General features: G+C 43.4%; 1 protein-coding gene across 1 annotated transcript; it reads right to left on the reverse strand.

Moving 5' to 3' along the window:
- Positions 1-8,648: 8,648 nt before the first annotated feature.
- Positions 8,649-15,846, reverse strand: LOC146713067 (low affinity immunoglobulin gamma Fc region receptor III-like). Its single transcript, XM_085437398.1, has 7 exons — positions 15,822-15,846; positions 14,363-14,623; positions 14,038-14,283; positions 13,748-13,951; positions 12,188-12,265; positions 10,129-10,215; positions 8,649-8,779 (listed from the first exon to the last, which is right to left on the reverse strand). The coding sequence occupies exons 1-7, from the start codon at positions 15,844-15,846 to the stop codon at positions 8,736-8,738; spliced, it is 945 nt and encodes a 314-aa protein (XP_085293524.1). The 3' UTR covers positions 8,649-8,735.
- Positions 15,847-26,925: the final 11,079 nt, after the last annotated feature.

The following is a 26,925-nucleotide window of genomic DNA, read 5'->3' on the forward strand; positions in this document are numbered from 1 at the left end:
TTCCGTGTTTTTGTTTCTGCTGATCTGACTCTTAGTTTGTTCTAAAAGTCTGAGTCTGTTGGTATTTTCAGTGAATAACACAACTAGAGTTTTAAAACTGCCTACGTAGGGTTAACTTTGAGGTTTAAATAAAGCTGAAACATTTGTTTTTCGGCCACTCGTTCAAACGCCACACTTTCAATATCTCTCAATATCAAGGAAGTCGCGTTAGAGTGACGTTTGGTAGGTTGGACTGTAGGACGACCATAAGTTATGGTCATCATAACTACAGTCCTTTAGTTATGACGCACGAAAGTTTACCCGGCCTGTCGGAGCCGTCTCCAAGAAAGAAGCGACGTTTGCGCCGTCGGCGTGGCACCCCACAGCCGGATGTCGGGACATGTAAACAATCGGCTGTGGTGAGTGAAAGGGACACTTTTTCTGCTGCGTCAGACTCTGTGACTGTTGTTTCTGGATCTATTTTTTGTGTGTCTTCTGAAGATAACAATAATTTTTCTGTCTCACCCATGGCCACTGCTTCCAAGACTATTTCTCCTGAGCCCACGCTCCGTGTTAATGACTGTTTCCATTCTGTTTCCAAGCCTGGTATTATGAATTTAGACAATGAAAATTTTTGGGACCCTTTTTCACCTGCACTGAGTCATTCAGGGGAAGTTGTAAACCTCACCGAAACAGTTTTTCCTGATCATGTTCTCCCATCCACAGTTTCACCACAGTTTAACGTTGGGTCTGCAATTCAGTTAACGGTTCAGCCAACAGCCCAGCTGCCCTCAGTTCAGCCAGCAGCCCAGCTAGCTGCCCTCAGTTCAGCCAGCTGCCCAGCTAGCTGCCCTCAGTTCAGCCAGCTGCCAAGCCAACTGCCCAGCCAACTGCCCTCAGTTCAGCCAGCTGCCTAGCCAGCTGCCCTCAGTTCAGCCAGCTGCCCTCAGTTCAGCCAGCTGCCCAGCTAGCTGCCCTCAGTTAAGCCAGCTGCCCTCAATTCAGCCAGCTGCCCAGCTAGCTGCCCCCAGTTCAGCTAGCTGCCCTCATTTCAGCCAGCTGCCCTCATTTCAGCCAGCTGCCCTCAGTTCAGCCAGCTGCCCTCAGTTCAGCCAGGCGCCCAGCTGCTCTCAGTTCAGCCAGCCGCCCTCAGTTCAGCCAGCAGCCCAGCTGCCCTCAGTTCAGCCAGCCACTCCACCACCTGTTACAACTTCGCCACCTGTAGCTCAGTTGCCACCAGATCAGCAGTCTACCCACTCGTTCATTCAGCCACCATCCTCACTGTCTCGTTCTAAGCAGTGAAAACACTTCACCACAACATCTGCTGGTTCTTTTAAGCTGGCCATGTCAGAGACAGTTGCTCCCTCTAGGGCCTCCCCAGAGACTGGGTGTCAGTCACCAGCCAACTCTGGACCCCTAGGGGTCAAGACGCCAGCGCCAGCAGCCTCACCGGAGAGCTCACCAGAACAGTCTCAGCTCTCAGCACCCCTTGAGAGTTCAAGTGAGTTCATCCGTCCGCCTCCGTCCTCTGCTGAGTGTATTGGGGAAAACTTTCAGCCCTCTGAGGACTGCATCCCACTGTGGCTGCCTGAGTCTAGCCACTGTGCTGCTCAGTCCCAGCCAGTGTCCACACTGGCAGGTCTCCGTACCTGCTGCTTCAGTGTCTGCTCTAGCTGGAGGGCCCGAGGAGCCCGTCCAGCCTACCGTTTCATCAGCTGGAGGGCCCGAGGAGCCCGTCCAGCCTACTGTTTCATCTGCTGGGGGTTCGGGAGAACCCAGCCAGCCTCAAGTTTCATTAACTGGGGGTTCAGGTGAACCCAGCCAGCGTCCTGCCTCGTCAGCTGGAGGGCCCGAGTCGCCCATCCAGCCTCAAGTGTTGTCAGCTGGAGGGCCCGAGGAGCCCGTCCAGCCTCATGCCACGTCTGCTGGAGGGCCCGAGTCGCCCGTCCAGCCTCATGCCACGTCTGCTGGAGGGCCCGAGTCGCCCGTCCAGCTTCAAGCCAAGTCAGCTGATAGGTCCGAGGAGTCCACCCAGCACCACGTCTCGTCTGCTGGGGGTCCTGGAGGACCCAGCAAGCACATCCTCATGTCTGCTGACGATCCGGGGAGGTTTGTTCAGCCACCACCTGTTGAATCATCCCCTGTGACTTCTACACCGTTGCCTGCATCCACATCACCTCCAGCAGCATCACCACTGTCAGGTTCCGCAGCCGTCCCGCTGCCATCAGGTTCCGCAGCCTCTGTGTCTTCATCCATGCCTGGTCCGGCCTCAGCTCCGCCTTCATCTGGTCTGGCCTCAGCTCCGCCTTCGTCTTCGTCTGGTCTGGCCTCGCCTGGTCCTGCGGTTGCCACACCGCCGTCAGAGCCAGCTCGACCTGTTCCGCCTCGCCTCTGCCAGCCGTTTTCTTGGTATCATGGCCTTCGGGGACGGCCTCCGGAAAGAGTTCGTCGCCGCTGCTGGCATCTCCAGACCTGCTCAGTGGCCGCCACTGCCTTCCAAGTGGTCGGCCTCCTGATTGGTTTTGCCTGCACCGCCGCCGTTGCCGTGTGCACGGTCGGCCCCCTGAACTTTTCGTGGTCTCATGTTGAGCTCTGGTTTCGTTTTGTTTCTTGATGTGCTTTCCTGCGTTTTTGGACTCTAGTGCTCCTTGTTTTTTGTTTGGTCTCTGTCCCTCCATCCTGGACCCCCTCCGCCCACCCTGGCCTGGTGCTTTGTACTTTTTTGTTTTGGGCTGTCAGGAGCCAGCCCTTGGATGGGGGGTACTGTCACGGTTCTGGGTCAGTTTGACCCAGTATTTTGAGTTGTCATGTTTTTGCAGGTTTAGTTTAGTTCCATGTGTCATTTTCTGTCTCTCTCTCTATGTCGAGTCTGCATCTTAGTGTGATGGTTTCTTGTTCCTGTTTTATTGTGAAGGTCTGCGTCTCATGTGAGTGTGTTCAGTTTTACCTCTGTCTCGTCTTGTTGATTATTCCCAGCTGTGTCCACCACCTGTGTGTAATTCCCCTGTGTTTCTCTGTGTATTTAAGTCTTGTCCTCTGTCATTGTAGTTGCTGGTCTGTCTGTGTATCCACCATGTCTCACCCGTGTGTTCTCCCTGCTGTTCATCTCCTCTGCTCGTTCTTGTCCAGGTTTGTGCTCTTTAGTTTAGTTGTTTCCAGTCTAGTTTAGTTCGTGCTCCATTTGCTGTTTGTCCATATTTATTTTTGTGTTCAATAAACCACCTTCACTTCTCCACTACTGCCTGCGATTGGATCCTCATTTATTATTTTCACACGGCTCTCCTCACCCGCCGTGACAACATTCCTGTCTTCTCTAGCTTCATACATATATATTTCCAGTCCAACTTTATTTATAGAGTACTTTAAAAACAAAATGGTTTACCAAAGTGCTTTCTTGAATATTTGACAAACAAATACATTTACAAAGTAATGGAAAGTCAACACATTTGAGTAAAACAGATACATGTATGTAGAGACAATCTCTCAACACACTCTGTGTAGTGGGAAGTTGTCTGTCTGTGAATTGAGATCAACTTGGTCCAATGAATTAACTTCAAAGCTCACATGTCTCTAAACATGTTGTAAAATGTTATATACAATGTGTTTAGATAGGAGTCAAAGTTTTCTTTTTCTTTTTTTTTTTTTTTTGTGTCCCGTTTGGATCTTTAGCCATCAGAATTGTTGTCTTAAGGCCAAGAAAGATGCCAAGCGGATTTATTTTACCAAGTGGATCATCATGGCCTTGCCATATTGGTCCATTTGATTGACCTTTATTATAATTATGAATTTATTTTATTTTTGGTTGCTACAAACGGGACAGACATGACTGTGGGATAGGACAGGGAGAAAGAATGAAAGAAAGAGAGGGAGAGAAAGAAAACCAAAGGGGAGAAGAGACGGTGAGAAGGGGGGGGGGAAGAAAAAAACAAAACAAAAAACCCCCCCAAAAAAAAAAAAAAACACCTGGGTCACCTGTATGGAGAAAAAAAAACAGAAGAGAAAGCAAACAACAAAGAGCAACAGAATAAAAAAAAAAAGGCACCATCACAATTAACTAGCTAGCAGTAGATATCAGTAGATACTAAATAATAAACGATATTGTGCAGCACGCAAGATAGACAGCGCACAATGTGCTTTGAGGCAGCAGCCAAGAAAGCTGTAGTCCGCGTCTGTGAATACCCGTGTGTACACCTGTGTGCATACCTGTGTGGATCAGCATGCTTGCATTCCAAAGGTTTCTCCATGTAACGATCTGCTAGGGAGTGTGGGGAGCCACAGCCCCATCCTCCAGGGTATGAAGCAGGTATGGAGGAGATCAAAACTGCAGCCATCCAGAGGCCCCCAGAACACAAGAGACCAAGGAAGACCAACAGAGGGGCAGCCGCGCCACTGTCCCAGTAAGAGCTGAGGAGAGTCCCAGGTGAGGGCTCGCCCAGCAGCCGCAGAGCAGAAGCCAGGGGGAGTTGCAGTGACGCGCCCGTGAGCTCCGCCGGCAGCCAGCTGTGCCTGAGTGACCGAGCCCCAGGCCGAGAGGCCGGGGGCACCCCACTTCCGAAGTGGCCCGAGCGAGCCCCAGGTTCCAGGCCCCGATAAGCGACCGCCAAGGAGTGAGCCGGTGTGTACCCGGACGCCCACCCCCAGACACAAAGAACCACCAACGCACCGACACCTGAGGGAGTCCGCCACTGGCAGGGGAAGTGGTGGTGGGTGGAGATAGGCCTCCAAACCTTGGAGGGCCTGAGATGTCCCCCGAGAGGTGGCGTCTGATACCCAACCTGACATATAGACACAGACATACAGGCACACACAGATACAAACATCCATTCCCACCCTCATGCTCTCATAAGCACTTACTCCACACTCAACCAATGTGGAGACAGACATAAAGAGACGCTGTACACACGATCACACTCCCCAAGCGTACTCTACGAACCGGGTCTAGGTACCCTTGCCCCTGGAGGGGGGAACTGCACCCAGACCCAGGTGGTGTTACCCTTTTCCCTGCGGTGGGGAGAGGCAGACCGCCCCGACTCCGCAGCAGCAGGGAGGCCCCACACTCCAGACCGCAGTCAGACGGCCAACTCCTCCTAGCCCCCCCCGCTCCAGCAGGCCGCAGAGAACAGGGGTGAGAGAAGACTCCAAACCTCCCTCCACCCGCTCATTGTAGTGTTAATGCATGTGTGTTCTAAGGTGCAATTAAAACCCAGGAGGGCATGGAGCTACCTGCCAGAGAGCAGCAGGTAAACACATGGTCCCTCCTGCTAGCCCTCAATGTCTACGTGTATTCAAAATTGAGAGGTGGGCAACGACGCCAGGGGTGAGGTATACAACCTGATGGTAATTTGGACTCCGTGTATCGTGCCCACCCCCAAGATCCTATATGTATGTGTAATGAGAGTGTGAGTAATGTGAATGTCTAAGTTGTGGGATAAAATTGAGGCAGAGACAGCCAGAAGGGGACAGAGGGGGGGGTAGCCTCCTCTGCACCCTGGTGACATACCCCTACTCCAAAGCCCTGCATGTGTGGGTGGTTGTGGTGGAGCGGGAGGAGGGAGGCAGCTGAAGATGGGGAGTGAAGGAAGGGAGGGGCAGGTGACCCCTCCCTGGGACCAGCTCCCCCGCTGACCCCAGTAGGCACTCCCATACTCCGCGACCCGCCAGGGAAAGGGGGCCCAGGCCCATCCAGACCGGGGCCCAGCGCAGCAGCGCCCCCCGGCCCCACAGAGCCCGGGACAGTCCACCCAACCCCACTACAGAGAAAACTGCACCCACCCCACCATTCATTCATCTTCCAGACTACATGAGACAATGGACGCCCAGGCTGAGATCTTCCTCCACCTCTCCTGTATCTCCCCCTCCTGCAGAGAGTTCCTGAGGAGAGGAAAGCTCCTGCAAGGTGTGACAATCTCCCCCACCAGTTGAAGAGCCCCCCAGGCGACTCGACGCACCGGCGGCACCCTGCGCCAGGGATGGGCCCCCATGCACCCACCCGCCCACAACCCCGGCAACACACAAACCAGGACCCAAGGCCCCGAGTCAAACTTTTCAGGCTTTTTGTAATCCTTTACACACCATACAAATGAAAAAAACCTCAATTGTTCAAAATATATGTTACCTTTAAAAAGTAAAACAAAACCAAATCATTCATAATTAATCCAGCAGGAATAATCGCATATTCAAATAACATGAAAAAAAAAAACCCACTTACACTTACCAATGATTCCCTCATTACATTATCAAATTATAAATTATGAAATTATCATGGCTAAAAAACACCAATTTGTGTTGTGGATGATCAACATGAATGCAAAAAAAAAAAAAGGACTTTGATTCTTTCTTTCTTTACGTCATCAAATATTAAGCTATCAAATCATTAAGGCTAAATACATACTTAATTTAAGTTGTGCAAAAGAGTTACAACCAAATTAATATATTTTACAGCATCCACTCCAACTGTCACAATCTACAGACAAAACCTTTATCAAAGTTTCACATTTTTAATAACAAGTCCAGGTTAAAGCAGTGCATTCTGGGAAACTTTGAAGGCTCATATGACCATGTGGGAAATGTGGCTGCTCAGAGCAGTTGATGAGTTACTGATTACTGTTACTGTTCACGGCGAAAAGGTCAGTGTATAGGAATTTCTTTTACTTATGAATTAAATTTCCTTTATGAGATTGTTACCTTAAAATAATTATTTGATATTCTGATTATTCATCAAATCCTCACCAGTTTTGTGTTGGTGGAAAACAGGTGTGTGTGTGTGAGTCAGTATCCTGGTCAAACTGGTTTAGCACAGTGTTTGTTGATGGAACACATGGATGCTGTGTGTTTTGTATGTGATACAAAACATAAATTCTTTACAAATCCTACTGTGTGAATTCATGGATTTTTTTTTCACATTCTGTCTCTCACAGTTGAAGTGTACCTCTGGTGCAAATTACTGACCTCTGTCATCATTTTAAGTGGGGGAACTTGCACAATCGGTGGCTGACTAAATACTTTTTTGCCCCACTGTATATACATTGTCAAAGAAACCTGTCTTTGAGTGAAGATTTAAGGTGACAGGAAATATAAATAATATAAATAAATGCAGCTTGAATCTTTACTGAAGCTCAGTATTTGAAACAGAGTTCATTCACTGCTGTAATAACTAATAATGATTGAAATTATAACTTTAATATTGGCCATATTATATTTACATCACCAAAGTGAGATGACTTTAGTCTCATGAACAACATTAGCTAATTGTCATTTACTAGCTAATCTTAAATGACTGTTCAGTACAGAAGTGAAGCCCAATAATCATGATTTCACAGTCCTGTGGTCTCAGCCTCAGATACTTATCAAATCAAAGCTCATGTAGAAACAAACAAACAAATGAACAAAAGATTTTCTCCTTCATTTCTGTCAAACAAAGCTGTGTCAAACGTGTCCAGCTGTTAGTGTCATGGTTGCTAGGCAACCTGGGCAGTGTAACGGAGTCTAGACCGTCCCATTTCACAAGCCTCGCACTTCCGGCCTTAGTGGTCTTTGAGTACGCGGCCCTTGTGGGCCGTTAAGGCTGCAGACCCTGAATTGGGATACAGCCTGTGTGTTGTAAAAGGAACAGGAAGTGATAGTGACACACAGAGAGTAAGCACTAATTGAGAGTGCTACCAAATTGTTCAAAGGCCATTTAACTCAAATTACTTCACTGGTAAGCTGAAGTTTAAACGCTAGATGGCAGCAAATTTTCAACATGACCTTTCAAGTGTCAGCTCTGAGCAGATGAGATCCAGAAGGAAGTTCCATATGCATTACATGTTCATTGGTTTTTAGTTTATCTCCAAACACTTTAGCTCTCTAGATTTGGGTTAAAGTACTAAGTGTTAAAGAAATTCATTCAAGTGGGTCAAAGGCTATTCTGGAAATGAGTAGAAGACCTTTTGTTTGTAGATATCTGAGAAGTATACACAGAATAATTCCCAGGAGGAGGAACAAAAAAGAAATCTGTTTATCAAAATGAAGCACCCTGTAGTCCAAGTTAACTACAAGGTTGGAATTAACTTTTTTTGCTCAGTAGAAAAAAGTCCCAGATTTGAGATTTGTAATACATATTGATTGTAAAGAATCACACGAATCTGCAACCAAATAATGTTTAGATTGTTATTATTATGTTTCCTTAACATCAAACAGTCAGCTGCTGCCGCTGGTTTCAGTGTGAATTAAAACATCAAGGTAAGAACTCTTTCCATGTTGTAGCTCTCCTGCAGGTTTAATGGGTTTTTTTCCCCTCTTCTTCTTCTTCTCTGAAGTGAAAAGATGTCTGCATTGGTTACCCACAACCAAACCGGAACAAGTCAAATTTTCCGTCTTAATCTTGGTGAAGCCCACAGAACCACGTGAGAAACACAAGAGAACAAAGGGTTGTTAATCCTGCAGAGAAACACATGCTTGCTGTGGGAACAAGAGCAAGTTATTTCTCATATTTTTATTGTAAATAACAGTGAAGTTACAGTGTCTATAAAACACATTCATATAGTTATATTAGCACTGATAGTTCTGTGTCAGTAAAAAAAATATAATTTCTGATTTTTTGAATCATAAAAGAGTAAAAAAAAAAACATGCATGCATATATATATATATATATATATATATATATATATATATATATATATATAAAACTTTGTTAACATGTAGATGTCCTCTGGTCTGAGGTGCTGGGGGACCAGATCGAGACCAGCAGCTGGACGTCAGTGGTTGGACTGGTGGACTACCTTAGCGAAGAGTAGACGACGTCTGGTTCAGGTTTAAAGTCTAAACACAAACACACACAGTTCAAACAACAGGAAACATGATTACAAGCTTTGTAGTTCAATCAAGACCTCCAGTCTCCACCTCTCTGCATCACACACAGTCCCAGTTCAGACTTGAATCAATTCAAAAACACTTGAACCTGAAATCCACAGAGGTGAAACAATTAACTCATAAACTAAACTGCATTAAATTATATTCAAAAGTCTAATATGTAATTTTTGTTCACCTAATTGTTGCTTATTTTGTGTCTTTCTTGTAAGATTTGGCCTCATTCAAGAATATCCTGTAATAAACTGGTGACCTCTACAAGGGAGTATCCCACCTCACCTTTACAGCTGGGAAAAGCTCCACCATGCAAATGATCCTGAACAGGAGAAGCAGCAAGAAACTGGGTGGATTGACGGAACTGGCAAAACATTTATTCAAAATATGGAACTAACTAGTCTTCTAACTAATCTAACTATTCTTTTGCTCTTCTGGCATAGAAACAGTGCAAGAAGAGCTCTCTCTCTCTGTCTCTCATTCACTGGGTGGGCGAGCAGTGAGACTTCGGAGAACAAAGGTGAGCAGTGGTGCACAGTGGTGTTGCAATGAAGCAAGGCATAGGTGAGTGAAATTTGACCTAGTTAAGTGCACACAGAGGAAAAAAAGAGGACCTAACACTGAACTGTGTGGTGCGTCACAGCTAGATGATAACTAAAAAGCTGATTTCTAAAATATATGAATGAAATATATGAAATCAGCAGCTGATAAAAAATGTTCAGATCTACTGAGTCAAATGCTGCGGTCATGTGTGAAAGAAAGCAGCCATGCTTCAGTGCAGTAATAGGTTTATTTCAGTCTGTTAATGAGCCCTAAACTCTCATTTTCCACTTTGTGGCAAATGTTACTGAACTGCGGACAGTGTTACTCTATTTTGGTTTGGTTATAATTTGTAACCAGTCGGAATCAGCAACGTGTTTAAAATGATTACATTTGTCATGCTTGAAGGGGGATGGCTGCTTCCACTTAGCACATCTATTGTGTTATCCTGTAATTTCCACATTTCAACCAAAGCTCTTGTGCAAACTTGTGATAACTTTTGACCAGCTTGAACAAAATAATTTCTGTTTAAGGTAATTTAAGTCAAGGTATATTAAATTAATTTACATTTTTCATTGACTTCACAGTTTGCTTTGAACTTCGAATGAATTGTGCAACTTTGCAGATAAAAAATATATATATATTTCTTTCTGAAATTATACCAAGAAGTTTGAAATCTTGAGCTTTAGTCAAGATCTGGGTTGCTGATCTTTGTGTGGAGACCAGAACAACTTGTGTCCAAAGTCAGACGTAAAGATCATCTGTACCTCTTTTCATCTTTGGTGTGATGATTATGTGTTCATAACTAACATCTTCAATTCTCCTTGCTGAATAGATTACAGCTGGATCACCTTCTGTAAAACAAAGCAAACACAGATTACAGAAAATGCAGCAGCAATGTTATACTATTTCACTTTTTTTTATTTTTTCATTATACAGACATTAAATGATTACTTTTGTGACTAGCAGCAGGTTTTCAGAGGTTTTTTCCACTCCTTTAAACCTCTGCTGAGAATCATGAAATGATTGCAGAGAACTGGTAGGTGTTTGTGTAAGAAGAACATGCACAGCCACAAAGATGCCACCTTCTTTAAGTGCCGTCTGACACACTTCACCGCAGTACACCAAGCAAACAAATTCTCACAAAATGAACACTGCCATTGGCCAAACCAGAACTCTCTGTGGTGAAAAGTTTCTTCAACTTCAGACTACAAGAACAAACTAAATATAACAGGAAGCAGCTGCTGTGGTTTGACACAGACCTTTAAGACGACAAAAAGACCCATTGTCTTATAGTTGTCTCTTTATACACTTCATATATCCAACACATTCACCACTCTAATAACCTGTATGTGGGTCAAGAACATGTGGCGAACACATCTGGACTGCCGTCTACCCATCTTGGTTTACTTGTGGTTCCTAGAGAATTTTAAAGTAGAATGGGAGGCAGAGCCCTCGTTCTTCAGAACTATGTTCCAGTTTTGCTTAAGGAGACAGACACAATCTCAACTTTTAATATTAGACATGTTCAACCAATCTTGGCAAATGAATTGGTGCTATATGAGTAAAAGTGAATTGAATGGAATCTGGGCACCTCTTCATTGATGGTACTACACAAAGCACACTGTAGATTTCTACTCTGGTATGAACTTTCAGATAGATGGGATCATGTTACAGTGGACAGTGGCTTCTTGGACAATGGACTGAAAGAGCTGAAGACATTGTTAGATGGTTGCAGACAAACATCAGTGAACATCAGTGAGACGAGAATGAGTCTGGACAGTCTGAATTGTAGATTGAACACAGGAGGTCTCATTACCAAGGATATGGGCCTGAATGTGGTGGATGTAAGGATAATTATGATGATGCTTGTATCTTAAGTCAAAGTAAGTCAAGTCAAAAGTAAACTTTATTGTCAAGTTTTGTTTGGTCTAAATTTCTGGACAATTTATTAGAAGCTAGGTTATTTTATCTTATAAAATTTGATCAAAAATAATGAGTTTATTTAGAGCTCAGTGCCAATAAGACATGTACAAGATGCTTTGCTAGAAAATGTGGCCATCCTCAGGAATGAATGATCTAATATCAGGAAGATTCTGGGTCTGTTTTCCTCTGCTCATGTTAGCCTATAATTTTCAAACAGTCTCTGTCCTTCAATACCTCTTTATAGTCTTTATAGACTTTATAGTCTAGTTTTTGTGTCTTTGATGATGTTTTGTCCATAACTGACATTTTCTGTTCATATTACATTCGCTTAATATGTTTGTTTAATTATTATATGCTTCTAACCTGCTTTAGATGAAGTTTAAAAATGTTTAAAATGTTTGATTGTTTTTTTTTAATCATAAACAGGAAACGGTACAAATACAGAGGTGTTAGCTTCTGTTAACCACAGACAACAAACACAGAGACCAGCACACAAAGAACATCACACAGTAAGCAATGAGTGATTCGATTGCAAAGCGCCTTTTTAAAATACAACACTATGGGCCACTTGACCTTAATTAATTAATACTTATACCAATATTATGGGGCCTCTTTGACAGACATGAGCCTCGGGACAAAGGTGGCTGAACTGCTGGCTGTCTGCTACGTTTCACCTCAGCTAATTGGAGTCCCTGAACTTGACTTCTGGACTGTGTTTGTAATGTTGGAGCTTCAACAGTTAAATTTTCACTCACCAGTTTTAAATCTAAGATTTTAATATATGTTATTTACCAAGAACAGATGTTCTTTTACAGTATATTTAAACGTTTCCTAGCTTTTTAAAAATGTCAGGACTGTTTCTACTTTCTAAATCATATTTGACCACACACCCAATATTACCTCCGACTGGCTGTTGTTGATGATTTGATATTGTCGTATCTCTGTGCATGTTGTCATCTTCTGCAGGTTCACTGTGATCTTGTGAAATGTTTCAAATTTAACAGTGAAATATGTTATTGTATGGAGTCTAAACAGAGCCTTAAAGTATCAAAAAATACATACATATATATATACATATATACACATATACAGGGAGTGCAGAATTATTAGGCAAATGAGTATTTTGTCCACATCATCCTCTTCATGCATGTTGTCTTACTCCAAGCTGTATAGGCTCGAAAGCCTACTACCAATTAAGCATATTAGGTGATGTGCATCTCTGTAATGAGAAGGGGTGTGGTCTAATGACATCAACACCCTATATCAGGTGTGCATAATTATTAGGCAACGTCCTTTCCTTTGGCAAAATGGGTCAAAAGAAGGACTTGAAAGGCTCAGAAAAGTCAAAAATAGTGAGATATCTTGCAGAGGGATGCAGCAGTCTCAAAATTGCAAAGCTTCTGAAGCGTGATCATCGAACAATCAAGCGTTTTATGGACTGATGAAATGAGAGTGAGTCTTGATGGGCCAGATGGATGGGCCCGTGGCTGGATTGGTAAAGGGCAGAGAGCTCCAGTCCGACTCAGATGCCAGCAAGGTGGAGGTGGAGTACTGGTTTGGGCTGGTATCATCAAAGATGAGCTTGTGGGGCCTTTTCGGGTTGAGGATGGAGTCAAGCTCAACTCCCAGTCCTACTGCCAGTTTCTGGAAGACACCTTCTTCAAGCAGTGGTACAGGAAGAAGTCTGCATCCTTCAAGAAAAACATGATTCTCATGCAGGACAATGCTCCATCACACGCGTCCAAGTACTCCACAGCGTGGCTGGCAAGAAAGGGTATAAAAGAAGAAAAACTAATGACATGGCCTCCTTGTTCACCTGATCTGAACCCCATTGAGAACCTGTGGTCCATCATCAAATGTGAGATTTACAAGGAGGGAAAACAGTACACCTCTCTGAACAGTGTCTGGGAGGCTGTGGTTGCTGCTGCACGCAATGTTGATGGTGAACAGATCAAAACACTGACAGAATCCATGGATGGCAGGCTTTTGAGTGTCCTTGCAAAGAAAGGTGGCTATATTGGTCGCTGATTTGTTTTTGTTTTGTTTTTGAATGTCAGAAATGTATATTTGTGAATGTGGAGATGTTATATTGGTTTCACTGGTAAAAATAAATAATTGGAATGGGTATATATTTGTTTTTTGTTAAGTTGCCTAATAATTCTGCACAGTAATAGTCACCTGCACACACAGATATCCCCCTAAAATAGCTAAAAGTAAAAAACTACTTCCAAAAACATTCAGCTTTGATATTAATGAGTTTCTTGGGTTCATTGAGAACATGGTTGTTGTTCAATAATAAAATTATTACACACATATGTGTATATATACACACATATGTGTGTTATACTTGTATAACTATGCATGTGACAAATAAAGAACCTTGAACCTTGAACCTTGATATATATGTGTATATATATATATATGTATATAGATATATATATATCATCATCTGGGTCTCACCTTCAGGTTTCCTGTGAACACGTCGTCTCACTAGCAGAACCAGTAACACCAGTAGAACCACGACACAGACTGATCCAACACATGACAACACAGAGAGAACAGGAGGAGAGAGTGATGGTGGAAGAGTGATGGAGGTGGAACCAGGAGGAGGTGTGGATGTAGGTGGAGGTGTGGATGTAGGTGGAGGTGTGGTGGTGTCTTCCCCTAAAATAAAGCAAACACAGTCATTAAGTTGTCGTCACATTGTGAATGTTGAAAGCTGCAGAAACACAGACAGGTGAGTGTGTCACCTGTGACAGTGATCCAGCTGGATGGAGACTCTCCATGACTGCTGATGTCACACTTGTAGAGGCCTTCATCAGACCTGGAAACATGCTGGATGGTCATGTGACCTGTAGGCTGCTTCCTGATGAGGGAGCCATCTTTATAGAAAGCAGCTGGGAGGTTGGAGGGAGTGGTCTTTGTTTTACAGAGCAGAGTGACGTCATCTCCCTCCATCACAGGGAGGACAGGACTCTGCAGGATCACTGATCCACCTCAACACAGAGACAAACTACAGCATTTCATCCATTTACACACAGCTTCATCAACACTAACTCCACACACTCAGCTTACCAGTGACTGTCAGGTTAACCATGTCACTGATGGGACCCTCTCTGGACTCACACCAGTAAACTCCACTGTCATGAGGCATCATAGTGATGATACAGGAAGAACCAGCTGGTTTTCCCCATGTGCTTCCACACTGAGTCCTCTGTTGTTTGCTTGTGTTTCTCCTCAGAGTCCATCCAGCAGAGCTGTCGTCCTCCTCACAGCTCAGAGACACAAAGTCTCCTTTAAATAACTGAGAGCTGCTGGGACTCACAGTCAGACGAGCTGTGAGGGTTAAAATGAAAAAAAAAAAACTGATGATCTGTTATACTTTTTTTTTTCTGAGATTTTACATCTGCAAACATGAATCCAATCAGGTCATATCAGTGAGCATTTCTCAGGTTTAAACTGTGACAGAAGAAGGTTACTGACCTTGGTTTGTTGTGCAGCTCAGCAGTGAGATCAGAACTAAAGAGAAATGACACTCAGGTTGATTTGAGGTGAACATAAAGAACAACTCCACACAAACAACATTCTCTGCCAGTTGAGTGTATTTTAAACATTTTTTGCTTCATAAATTGTTTATTGTCACACCATATATTCATTTAAATGTAATTCAGTTCAACTTTATTTTGTTCATAATACCAAATTGCAACAACAATGGGCTTAAAGTTCTTTGTTTGGTAAGATAAAGACAATGATGCTGAGAAAAACCCGAAAATCAGAAAGATCCATACGACCAAGAACTTTGGCAACACTGGAAAAACATAAATAATAAGTATCGAAAGAACTGAGATCAGGGAGTTATGGGAATGAAAAATAAATAAAGGAAATGGCATAAAACAGATGTTTGCCATGTGCCAATTCAGGGGCTGCATCCTTCAGAGGGTCCAGCCTTCATGGTCTACGTGGGCCCAGTCCTCTGAAGACCGAAAAGGCCGGAAGTGTGAGTCTGTGAAATGCAACAGTCTAGCCTTCAGACTTGTGTCACCAGCTGTCTCAGTGGAATTTAATAAACTCAGCTGTGCACATGCTCCTTGCTATCTAAAATACAAAAAGGACACTGGCGTAACCTCTCAACGATCTCACACTTCTGTTTATGTGATGTTTATTAAACTTTGTGAAAACTGTAACTTTAATCTCAGCCAAATTACTCAGGAACAAGTAAAACACTGAAAAAAGCCAAACAATAAAATTTTTAAGTTATCTATATATCATGTTTAAGCTGAGTAGTGAAAGACAGCAGGGATCTGAAAATGATGTGCTGGGAGTTTGCTGTTCTCACCAGCTCTAGTGAGCCTTGACCTTCCAGCTAACTATCGAGCTGGTGGGTAGCAGACGGCTCCAAAAATATCAGAGTACTTTTGCAAATATATGATGTCTTCAAAAACCGAGCAGATATTTAATGTTTACACACCTACGTTCTCGGCTAAAAATATCTTAAAAGTTTATTTTGTGATCCATAAAGAGTAATATTTCAAACCCGCTCTCCTCCACCATTGCCGCATTCTAAAAGTATTTTTATATTTTTATAAAAATATTATCAATGCTATTTTAATTAATGAAGTGTTGAAAAGAGTAATAAGGGTAATATTACTGTGAGACATATCACATATTGACGGGGTCAGGTTATGTTAAAAAGTATAAATTGTTATACTTTGTTCATTGGTTCAAAGGTACCCCACACTTCTTTTTTTGTTTGCTTGTTTGTTCTGGTGTATTTTTCATTTGAACTGTTATTCTGCCAGAGTACTCATATTTACAAGATGGCATTGAACGCCTCATTGGTGTGTCAGGAAAACTCTTTTGTACGTATGTTCCTTGAAGGGGATTGGAGTCGTTCTTTTTCCACCGCAGCGAAGGGCTAGGAGTAGGAAAGGAGCTGCTGTATGTTTTTTTTATCGATCTGATTGTGAAATAAAGCATATGCAGTGAGAAAGCAACTCCAGGAGTCATCCCTGCCTTAAAGCTGCAACATATCATGGCGAGCCAGCCAGGAGGAAGGTTTGAAGAACTTCCAGCACGAGAGTGAAGCAGAAGCCTGGTTAGCGCCATTAGCAGCTAACGTTAGCGCTACCGCACCGCTGAAGAAAAACCTTTCTCCAAGCACCGGACCTGAAATCTGACGGACTAAAGACAAGCTTGTGAGTACCCACAATGGAGGTAGAAGCCCTACGAGATAAGATCACCGCCACACTCTGCCAGCTAAGTCGTGATCAGCTCATAGAAGTGGGTTATAATGTGAAAGGCTTTGCTACACCGCTAGATGAGCCCACAAAAGACACTTACAGACGCCACCTGATGAAAGTTATAGAACATAAACTGGACGAGGTGGAAAACAGTTATACACCAGACGATGCTGTACAGTTTGTGAAAGAACTTTTATCGTTTTTGGGCGAATATAAAGCTAAAGACAATGCGGCCGAGAGTGATTTTTCCCGCCCTTCAGACGAAAGAGACAAGTATGACAAGCTGCAGGAAGAAATTAGAGCGATAGGGCAGAAACTCAAGATGGCAGACGCTGCCCCGAGCCTCGGCCAGAACCTGCCGTCTTCTAAAGTACCAGAGGTGACAATTCGCAGGGACTTTCGCATCTGTGGCCAAATAGGAGAGGGAGGGCAGCGCGATCGGCTGTCCTATACCAACCTGCTGCATCAGATGGAAAATGGACTCCACAAAGGCCACAGTGAGTCAGAAGTTATTGAAGCAGTGAAAAGAGCCATCAATCCAGGTCTCAAACTGCGTGATATGCTTGAAATAAAGACTGATTTGACACACACAGTTATAGACAATATTGAAAGGACATTACAGAGAAGATGACACATCTGATTTGTACCAAAAACTGATAAATATTTCCCAAGATCCAAAAGAGTCAGCTCAAGACTTTTTATTCAGAGCCATTGAGCTTAAAGATCGCCTCCTGTATGCATCCAAGGACAAAGAAGCAGAACACTACAGTCGGGACCTGGTAAAAAGGAAGTTTTTGAGATCAGTGGGCACTGGGCTGCAAAATGACAACATAAAGTTCCAAGTTAAAGCCCTTCTTGACAACCCAGATGTGACTGATGAAATGCTGATTGAAAAACTAAATGAAGCTGCCAATCTCGAGACAGAAAGACTGAACAAGTTAAAGAGGAACAATACAAAACCACCAAGAATCAATGAGCTACATACTAGGGATGAACCACGCAGTAGCTCACAGATCCCCGCCACCAAGGAAGACAAGAAAAATTGTCCTCCACCCGAAATGCACGACCTGGTGAAAGAACTGAGGAACGAGGTTGCAGAGGTGAGGCAGATGGTTCTTGCTTCCCTGAACGCTGGCAAGTCGCAGACTACAAAGAGGACATCAGATGCTGCCGCAGACACCCGGAGGAAGAAAAGCTGCAGGACCTGCCAGAGCAACGGAGAGGGAGACAACTGCACCCACTGCTTTAAGTGTGGCCAGCCCGGCCACATCTCCAGAGGATGCCGAGCTCCACTTCAGCTGCAGGGAAACGCCAGAGGGCCACTGCCACGGGACCAGCAGTGACCCCACCACCACATCAGGAGTCCCGCCGCTGTGGTTGCTGCCACCAGAGAGAGTCGGTCAGCACCCCACTCCACAGGTGTGCAGGCTGCTCATCTGTCAGTTACTGTTCTAAAGCCTGTCAGGGACAACACTGGCACCATCACAAACATGTATGTAAAGCGGTGAGGCTAGTTGAACAACATTTGAGGGAAAGAGAGAAAAAGGGGTGTTTGTCATACATGGGATATTCTGACCTTCTATCAGATAAGCAAGGACAAAAACTAGTGAAGCTGATTGGTAGACGAAAAATGGTGAGATGCACCTTTGACAATGTACCAGTCACCGCATTGTTGGACACGGGTGCACAGGCTACCGTAATAAATGAGAACTGGAGAGTCGAGCACTTACCTCACACCGCTATCCGGGGGATAGATGAACTCTTAGGTTCAGAACCATTAAATGGGCTCGCAGCTAATCAGACAGAGATACCATTTATGGGGTGGGTCCCTGTAGAGTTTAGACTGACGGGGGTGGAGACGACCAGCTCTAGTCTCCTAGTGCCTGTATTGGTCTCTAGTGACCCAAATGTAGCTCAGGATCCCATTATTGGATACAATGTTATAGAGGAAATCATCAACGAGCAACTTAAACAACAGGGTGTTAAAAACAGTGACTGTGCTGCAAATATTGTGAGTAGTGCTTTTGGTATTGACGTCGGATCTGCTAAGACTTTTATCCAGTTGATAGAGACACATCGAACAGCCGCGGAAGAGATCCAAGTCAAGACAGGGCGGAGTAAAGTTGTTTTAGGCCCTAGTGAAGCTACTACCATTCGCTGTCGCACACGCATACAGGCTGACGAGGACACTCTAATGTTATTTTGTCCTGTTCTGAACCCCAGCCTGCCTGAGGGGCTTCATTTGCAGGAAGTATTGTTTAAAGTAAAAAGGGGCAACTCAGCCATGGTCCCAGTATTTGTCACAAATACCACATGCCATAATATTACTGTAGATCCGCGTGTTGTCCTGGGACACATTGAGGGCGTAAAAGCAATATACCCAGCTGCCCTAAAACCTGTAGAAACTCCAAAAACTAAAACAGCAGACAATGCAGGTGTTGAAGTCCCATTAGCCCCCACAGGTGAGACAAGTGGTGTTTGGGATCCTCCTGTAGTTCTAGACCATTTAACGAGTGGGCAACAGTCGGCGGTGAGGATGATGCTCAGGGAGGAATGCAAAGCTTTTGCAAAAGACGAAAATGATGTAGGCTGCATTCCAAGCCTTCGGATGCACATCACTCTCAACGACCAAACACCAGTTCAAAAGACTTACAATAGTGTGCCTAAACCTCTGCATCAGGAAGTAAAAGCTTACCTGCAAGACTTGATCAATAGGGGGTGGGTCACGAAATCCAAGTCGCCTTATTCGTCACCGATAGTCTGTGTTAGGAAAAAGTCCGGTGACCTCAGACTTTGTGTGGATTATCGAGAACTTAATCGCAAATCGGTGCCTGACAGACATCCTATTCCTAGGATACAGGACATGTTGGACAGCCTTACTGGTAGCTCCTGGTTTACAGTACTAGACCAGGGAAAGGCTTATCATCAAGGATTCCTAGACGAAGACAGTCAGCCACTCACTGCATTCATCACCCCCTGGGGTTTATACCAGTGGGTTAGAATCCCATTTGGACTCAGCTCCGCCCCAGCAGAGTTCCAGAGGAGCATGGAGGAGTGTCTTTGGGGTCTGTGTGATGATATCTGTCTACCATACCTTGATGACAATTTGGTCCACAGTAAATCTTTTGAGGACCATGTTGAGCATGTAAGAGCCGTGCTACAAAGGTATCAGAAACATGGGGTCAAACTTACTGCTAAGAAATGTGAACTGTTCAAGCCTAAGGTCAGGTTTTTGGGTAGAGTGGTGTCAAAAGATGGCCATAGTATGGATCCAGCAGAGGTCGCCTCCGTGATGTCACTTAAAGAGAAACACCCTAGTACAGTGGGGGAAGTGAGACAGATTTTGGGCTTCTTATCTTATTATAGAGCCTTTAAACAGGACTTTTCACGTATCGCCAAACCTTTGTATGAACTGCTAGCAGCCCAAACAAATGCTAAAAGTAGCCCACAGGACTTAAAAACACAGAACAAGAGAAGGAAGGAGTAACTCAAGTAAACCAACTCCAGGAGTCATCCCTGCCTTAAAGCTGCAACATTACAACTAAATGGCTACTGCCATTGTTGGAACTGGAATTGACTGGGGTCAATTAATTAATTCTGGGATAGGTTGGGCCATGAAGGATACGCCTGACCTATCCTTCAAATCTGGGAAAATGAAGGCTGCATTTGAAACAGCCTTCAAATTTGGAATTCAAATTTGCCTTTCTCGTGTTGCTGTGAGGTAATTGTGCTATAAATGCGGCCCCCAAAGGATGCAGTCTCTGAATTAGGACATAGCACTAGACTGTTAACGGCCCTAGCTGTGGAAGAAGTGAGCTAGCCTCCCTTCAAGCAAATTCAAGTGTGACAACACCCACAGATGATTGGCTGACTGGGAACCTTTTTTTTTTTCACCTCCAGGGAAAGGGACCAATTAGCGACCAATTGGGCACACCTGTATCTTTAAAAGCCTGAAGAGCATCCATTCAGGCGCTGCTGTTTAGAGCTGAGTGATCAGTCTGTGCTGTATGCTTCTGTCTGTGAGCCTTGTCTAAATTGTGATATTCTCTTGAGTAATATCAGTTGTGTTACAACCTGTGAGGGTATTTTGGTTTTCTACAGGTTAGGCCTTAAGCAAGCAAGTTGTTTTTGCATTGGTTGTTTGTTTGTATTAAATGCCTCTATTATTTTTTTCGTAATAAAACATTTTGAATCCAATCTTTCTCATGGGAATCTCATTTATGTTACCTCCTCTGACTTCCCTAGCAGAGTTGCGTCATAACATAGACAAATCAATGTTTCAATAAAGTCTGAACAACAAATCACAAAAAAGTGTGTAAAGCTAAAAAGCTGCTGGTGGAAGTTTCATAGTCATCATCATCCATCCCTTCCAGATTTAACAGCATGTGTACAGGTCATCAGTCGATCACAGATTAACACACGTACAACTAGTTTAAAATCACCAGTTAACCAAACATGTCTCATGTATGTTTAAGCCCTAATTTTTATTCAGTTCTCTATCCTGATCTGCTTCCTGTTGTGTTGTTTTCAGTCTGCTTGCTTCCTCTGGCTTACGGATCACATTAACTCGGTGGACCGACACATCAAATTCACCAGGGAGGATATGAAAAGTGGCAGGTTAGCCTTCTTAGACTGTGAGATTTCCATCAGTAATGGAGGAAATCTAAAAGCTGACGTGTACCGTAAACCTACACATACGGATCAGTATCTAAGGTTTGACTCTCATCATCCACTGGAGCACAAACTGGGTGTCATCAGGATTGTAACTGCTCCTGAAGGTTTTTCATGTTCGAAGTAGAATAAAGGGCCATGCTCCAACTAATTTAAAAATCTTTTTAAACTGTTTTAAATCTAAAGTTCTCACCACCACTCCTGTGGAGGAACCTTGGAAGAACGTTACTGACAAATATGCTCATGTAGTTTGGGCTCAGCTTTAACCATGATCATTATGTTTACAAGTATACACAAGATATCCTCTACAGTGTTTCCTCGACTCCTGAGCAAAGATAAAGAGTCAGTTCAGACCTGCAGTTGGTCCTCGTGGTGTTTGAACTTGAATTCAGCCTGATTTGTTTTTCATGTCTTCTCCTCCATCATCAGTTATCAGGAGAGCAGACAGTCAAAGTACAAGAATTCAAACAAACACAGAGATTCTACTTACAGAGCAGACACAGCACAGATGTTTCCTTCATCGTCCTTCTCACTCATTTGAGCTTTTTTTCATTTCTGTCACTGACACCAAGTAAAGCCCGCCCTCTTCCTCTGAGCACCAAGTTTTCTATTGGTAGAAACACAGAGATGGGGGATGGCTTTTTTTTTTTCTTTTTCTTTTTTTTTTAAAGAGTAGAAAGCCACATGCCAAAAAACATCAAAAACCTCTAACTCTGTCATTTAAAACTGTGACACACGTGCAAGTACTTGAGGATGAACGCATTCGAAAGAAGTGTACATAAGCACTACTTCATCTGAATTTGACCAAAGTGATTACATTTCATGTTGATGTCCACAGACATGCTTGACATTAGTTCAATGCAAAATTCAGTCTCCTCTGTTCTCAGTAAGCTGAAGTTTCGTTCATGAACAAATTCTATTTCAATGTAGTTGATGTGTAGTGGACATGATTTATATATGGCCACTAGAGGGAGATGTTGGAATTTAGTGGTTGCCCCATGATCGGGTTCAAATCCACTGAATGACTACCCTGAGGTACCCCTGAAAACAAAACAACAAAACAACCCCCCCCCCCCCCCCCCCCCCAAAAAAAAAAAACATCCTCCCATATGGTTTATTTATGGCCATTAGAAAAAAAAAGATGACTTTAAATGCTTGCCCCCAAGTCTTCAACGTAAGGAACGACGATAGACGGCGTATCCTTTACTGCATGGAGATGCACGACCTGGCAGTGACCAACACATTCTTTAACCCTTTAAGACCTACCATACAACCAAGTCCGCCAGAGCTTATATTATATTTTTACATGCTATAGTGCCATTTTTGGGAGCATTTCAAGTTGATATACATCAATACAACCATTACAGCCCAAATTTTAATAATATGTCTGCATTAAGTGCATAGTAATTACATACATTGCAAAAACGTGCAATAACCTACCAAAAAAATTGAAAATCATTTTGGTTTTTTTTAACATATATTTCCAGTTAGAGAAATTTAAGAGGTTTATCTCTCAAAACTTTAAATACAAAAAAGTTGCACAAAGTAGTTTCCCACCACAGGAAATTTATTTTGAGTGTCTTCATAGTTTTATTTTTGAAATACACCAATTTTTATATACTGCATGAAAAATAAATATTATAGTGCAAATTTGCAAAAAATGAAGAATATGCATCAAAATAAACTATTTCAAGCAGCGCAATTTGAGTTCTAAGCATCCCAGAAACGACACAGAGAGTCATAAAGTTAAACATAACTTTTAAAAACACCAGTATAGGCTCATAAGGCCCTGATGGTAAAAAAAAACAAAAAACTAAATTTCTGCAAAAATGACGTCACTTCCTGTTTCGGGCGGACATGCGATAGTTCGCGCTGATGGATATAGGAAGTGTTATGAACAGCTGATCGGATCGGCAAAGTGTGTCTCTCAAATATTGTGTTTTTGTTGCTGCAAGTGCTTTTTATGCAATTTTTGCAAAGCTATATGTGGAAGAAAACTGTGACCTAGGACAAGCTGATGGCATAAGATGTAAGTACAACTCCTCCGGTTTGATATGCAAAAAAAATTATTGCACTAGCTCATGTGGTTGCAGTGCTACCGGGATTTAAAAATAGTTACGCAAAACGTTGCGTGCCTGCTCCGACTGGCTTTAAAGGGTTAAGAAGCAGCCATCGCAACCAGTGGCGGCCATGCGACTCCGTTTGATTATTGGATATTCCGGCGGTGAGACCTATATAGGGATGGGTATCGTTTAGGTTTTATCCGATACCGGTGCCAAATCGGTACTTTTGAAACGGTGCCGGTGCTTAAATGGTGCTCAAACCGGTGCTTAAAGAATGGAGAACACAAAATTGGTCCAAAAACCTCTCATGTTCAGCTGGTTTTTTGTAAAAAGATAACAATGTTAGCCTTTTCTGCAGCTATGGGACATATATGGTATCACTCTTGGCTGGAAGCAGTGCTTAAACAATGGAAAAAACACAAACTTTGTCCAAAAACCTCTCATGTTTAGCTGTTTCCCTCTTTTTCTTTGGTCATTTTAGCCTTTTTGGCCAGGGTGAAGGGAGCACCTGCCATCAAACAAGAAGACAGCCGCATGTAGCTATGATGATGTTTGCTAGTTCACCTTACATGCATTAATGTAATAACGTGGTTAGCCTACTCAACGTAAATTACACACGAACAACATTAAGCTACTCACGCAGAGAAGAACGGCTGCTGCTGCCATCAAATACGGCACATTTCTCGGCTTTTAAAAAAAAAAACGCTATGCGTCGTCAGGTGTTTCATCAGATTTGAGGTGTTGCCTCCTTTGCACAGTATCACCTTAAAGCACTTGTTGCAGGCTGCTGAGTTTGCATATTTTGTTGTGAAGTACAGCCAGACTTCTGACCGCTTCGCCTTGGGCATTTTTAATCTGTAGCTCTGCTCTAAAAAAACGTACGTACCTGGACCCCCCTACTATCCTCGGAAATGTAAAATGATTGGCTAGAAGTGTATCACAGCTCAGGAAAAAAAAGCACCGAAATAAAGCACCGAAATGTGTGCTGCTTTTCGGTCTGGTTACTACCGTTTATGTCAGATGGCACCGGACACCGATACCCATCCCTAGACCTATATGGGGTGATGGACACCAAAGTAATTCTGTATGAATCCATGACTCCCCAGCACCGCCTAATCATCATGGCCAAGCCAAAGTTGCCCAGGCCAAAACAACTCAAATGGTGGAAGGTGAAGGAGCACACGGAGAATCTGACAGTTGCACTCATTTCACACATTTCACTTGCAGCAAACACCGACCAACCCGCCGAGAAGATGTGGACTCAAGCGGCGGTCGAGTGAATCCATGAAATTGTGGAGGACTGTTACATCCCCCAGGAGGATGTCTCTTCTCCCTATTAACCCTTTGTTTTGTCCAGGCTCCACCTCCTCTGTCCTGATTGGATGCTGTGCAGAGTCCGGCTGATTGGTAATCAGCCGGACTCTGCACAGTTAGGTAAGTTTCTTTTATTTCTACGTCAGGGATGTTTTGTTTGTTATGTTGGCCTTGGCTCTCCCTGACGTTACACCTCGGTCTGAACCCACGTCCCATCACCAGTATTAAATAAACCTTTTAAATTTACCATCTTGGCTCCTCCTTCTCTATCCACATTTATGTTCGTCCCTTCAACCCCCTAGACTAGCCAGGGGGACGTAACAAGGACACACTTGGCTCGACAAAATCGGGAAGAAAATACATTGACAAACAAGTGGAAGGAGGAAGTACAAGAAGCAATAAAAGTGAAGAAGCTGGCCTTTAAGACTTGGTGGCGCTTGTGAACTCACAAAGACTTTGGTCAATACCACTCGCTGAAATTGGCAGCAAAGAGGGTGCTGGCCTCCACAAAAATCAGACAAAATCAGGGTTGCACATAACGTGAGCCTATCAGAAGCAATAGACCGCCCAGACTTGCAAACCCAAACACAAGTTTGGAAAGATCGTCTCTCCAAAAATGGCAGGCGCCTGAACAAGAAGATTTAGTACCTCCAATGAACGATGGTACCATCACCATTGACCAAAGTCACTCAATTCAAATACCTTGGGTCCCTCGTCACCTTGTACTGCAAAACCCTGTACGTTGAGCCCATGTCAACGTAGAGTGGATGAAGTGGCTTCAGGTCACTGGAGTCCTGTGCAACAAGAGAATTCAAATCTACCTCAAGGCAAAAGTCTAAAAGTCGATCATGTGTCTAGTGGCATTCTACGGGTCAGAGTGCTGGCCAGTGATGACCAAGCACGAGCAAGTTCTTCACACCATGGAGATGAAAACGCTGACGTCCCACATGACTCGACCGAGTAATGAATGAAGACGTCAGGAAACAATTGGGAGCAATCTTCCCTCCTGCTGTCAGGCCTGCAGGCTGTTGTTCTCCTTTATCTCATAGTGGACAGAAATATTTTTTGGAGTGGCACAAATAATTTGTGTGGCATCAGATTTGATGCAGAACACCTGATTGTTCTGTAAATAGTTTGAAATGTTTGTTTAAAAAACGCCTTGGCTGCATTTAAAAATATATGGCTGCAAAAAACTTTGTTGTTTGCCAAACTGAGTTACTTTTTTGAAGAAGTAACTATATAATTAATTGCCCAACATTGGTCATTATTTACTGTATTTTGCAGACAGAGTTACAGGACTCTCTCCCAGACCACAGACTCATAATACAAGTCAAAGCTTTATAAAAAAAGAAAAAAAAAGAAAGAAGTTTTTTCATTTTCATCATTCATTTTCATTCATTTTTCATTGTAAGTGGGCAAAAGCAGTTAATTAAAAGTAGTGTAACATAAATGTAAATGCTGTAATTTGATTATTTTAACAAACCATGTAACTTGGATGGATTGGATGCCGGCGTGACCACACGTCTGATGTCGCTCACAGTGGTCCAAGGGATCGCTCAGGTAGTTTGTGTGTTCGCTCAGACACGTGAAAAATTAGAGGGAACATTGGTTGGGAGTGGTCCAGATCATGGACAAGATGCAAGAGTCTAGTCTCTGATGGTACACTGAACAGCTCAACAATTAGACCTGGGTGGCAACACACCACAAGGAAGACCAAAAAAAAAGCACTGGATGGACCAAATCAAAGACAATATAAAGGCTGTGAAAGTCACACCGGAAGGCGCTCGGGATTGGAAGAAGAGGAGAAAAGCGTGCAAAACAGCGGACCCTGCATCGAACAGGACATGAACCGCTAAGACAGAGGGATGTGTTCAGGATGGTAATGATCAGACTTTGAAGACTGTGAGTGTTTGAGAGAAGAATAATAAAACATAAACTGAAGAAGAACACATTTATACAGATTACAGAGAACATAGTAAGGAGGAAATACTACTCTCTGTTTAAAGTATCTACTCTGCTGATCAACACAACATAAGCAATTTTAATGTTAAGTCATTGTCACGGCTGGGGCAGCAGTTGTATGGTGGAGTGAATGAGGACTCAAGTAGCAGACAGCGGCGGAGGTGCAAGTGAGTTTTATTTACAGTGAACAATAACCAAGGTTAGGGCAGAACTGAACATAAACCTAAACTGGGAAAAACTAAGAAACAAATCCGAAAACATAAGGACAGCAGGAGATACACAGAGATGATAGATGAAGAAGGCTGGGCAGAGAGACACAGAGAAACACTGATTGACATGGAGCAACACAGAGTAATGCAGAGTATCAAACAGGTCTCAAAGACTTTAG

This window comes from Copadichromis virginalis, linkage group LG3 (genome assembly GCF_057382275.1).
Source record: "Copadichromis virginalis isolate Kocher_CV1m ecotype Utaka linkage group LG3, C_Virginalis_male_GT1.1, whole genome shotgun sequence".
In the NCBI taxonomy this organism is placed as follows: Eukaryota; Metazoa; Chordata; class Actinopteri; order Cichliformes; family Cichlidae; genus Copadichromis; species Copadichromis virginalis.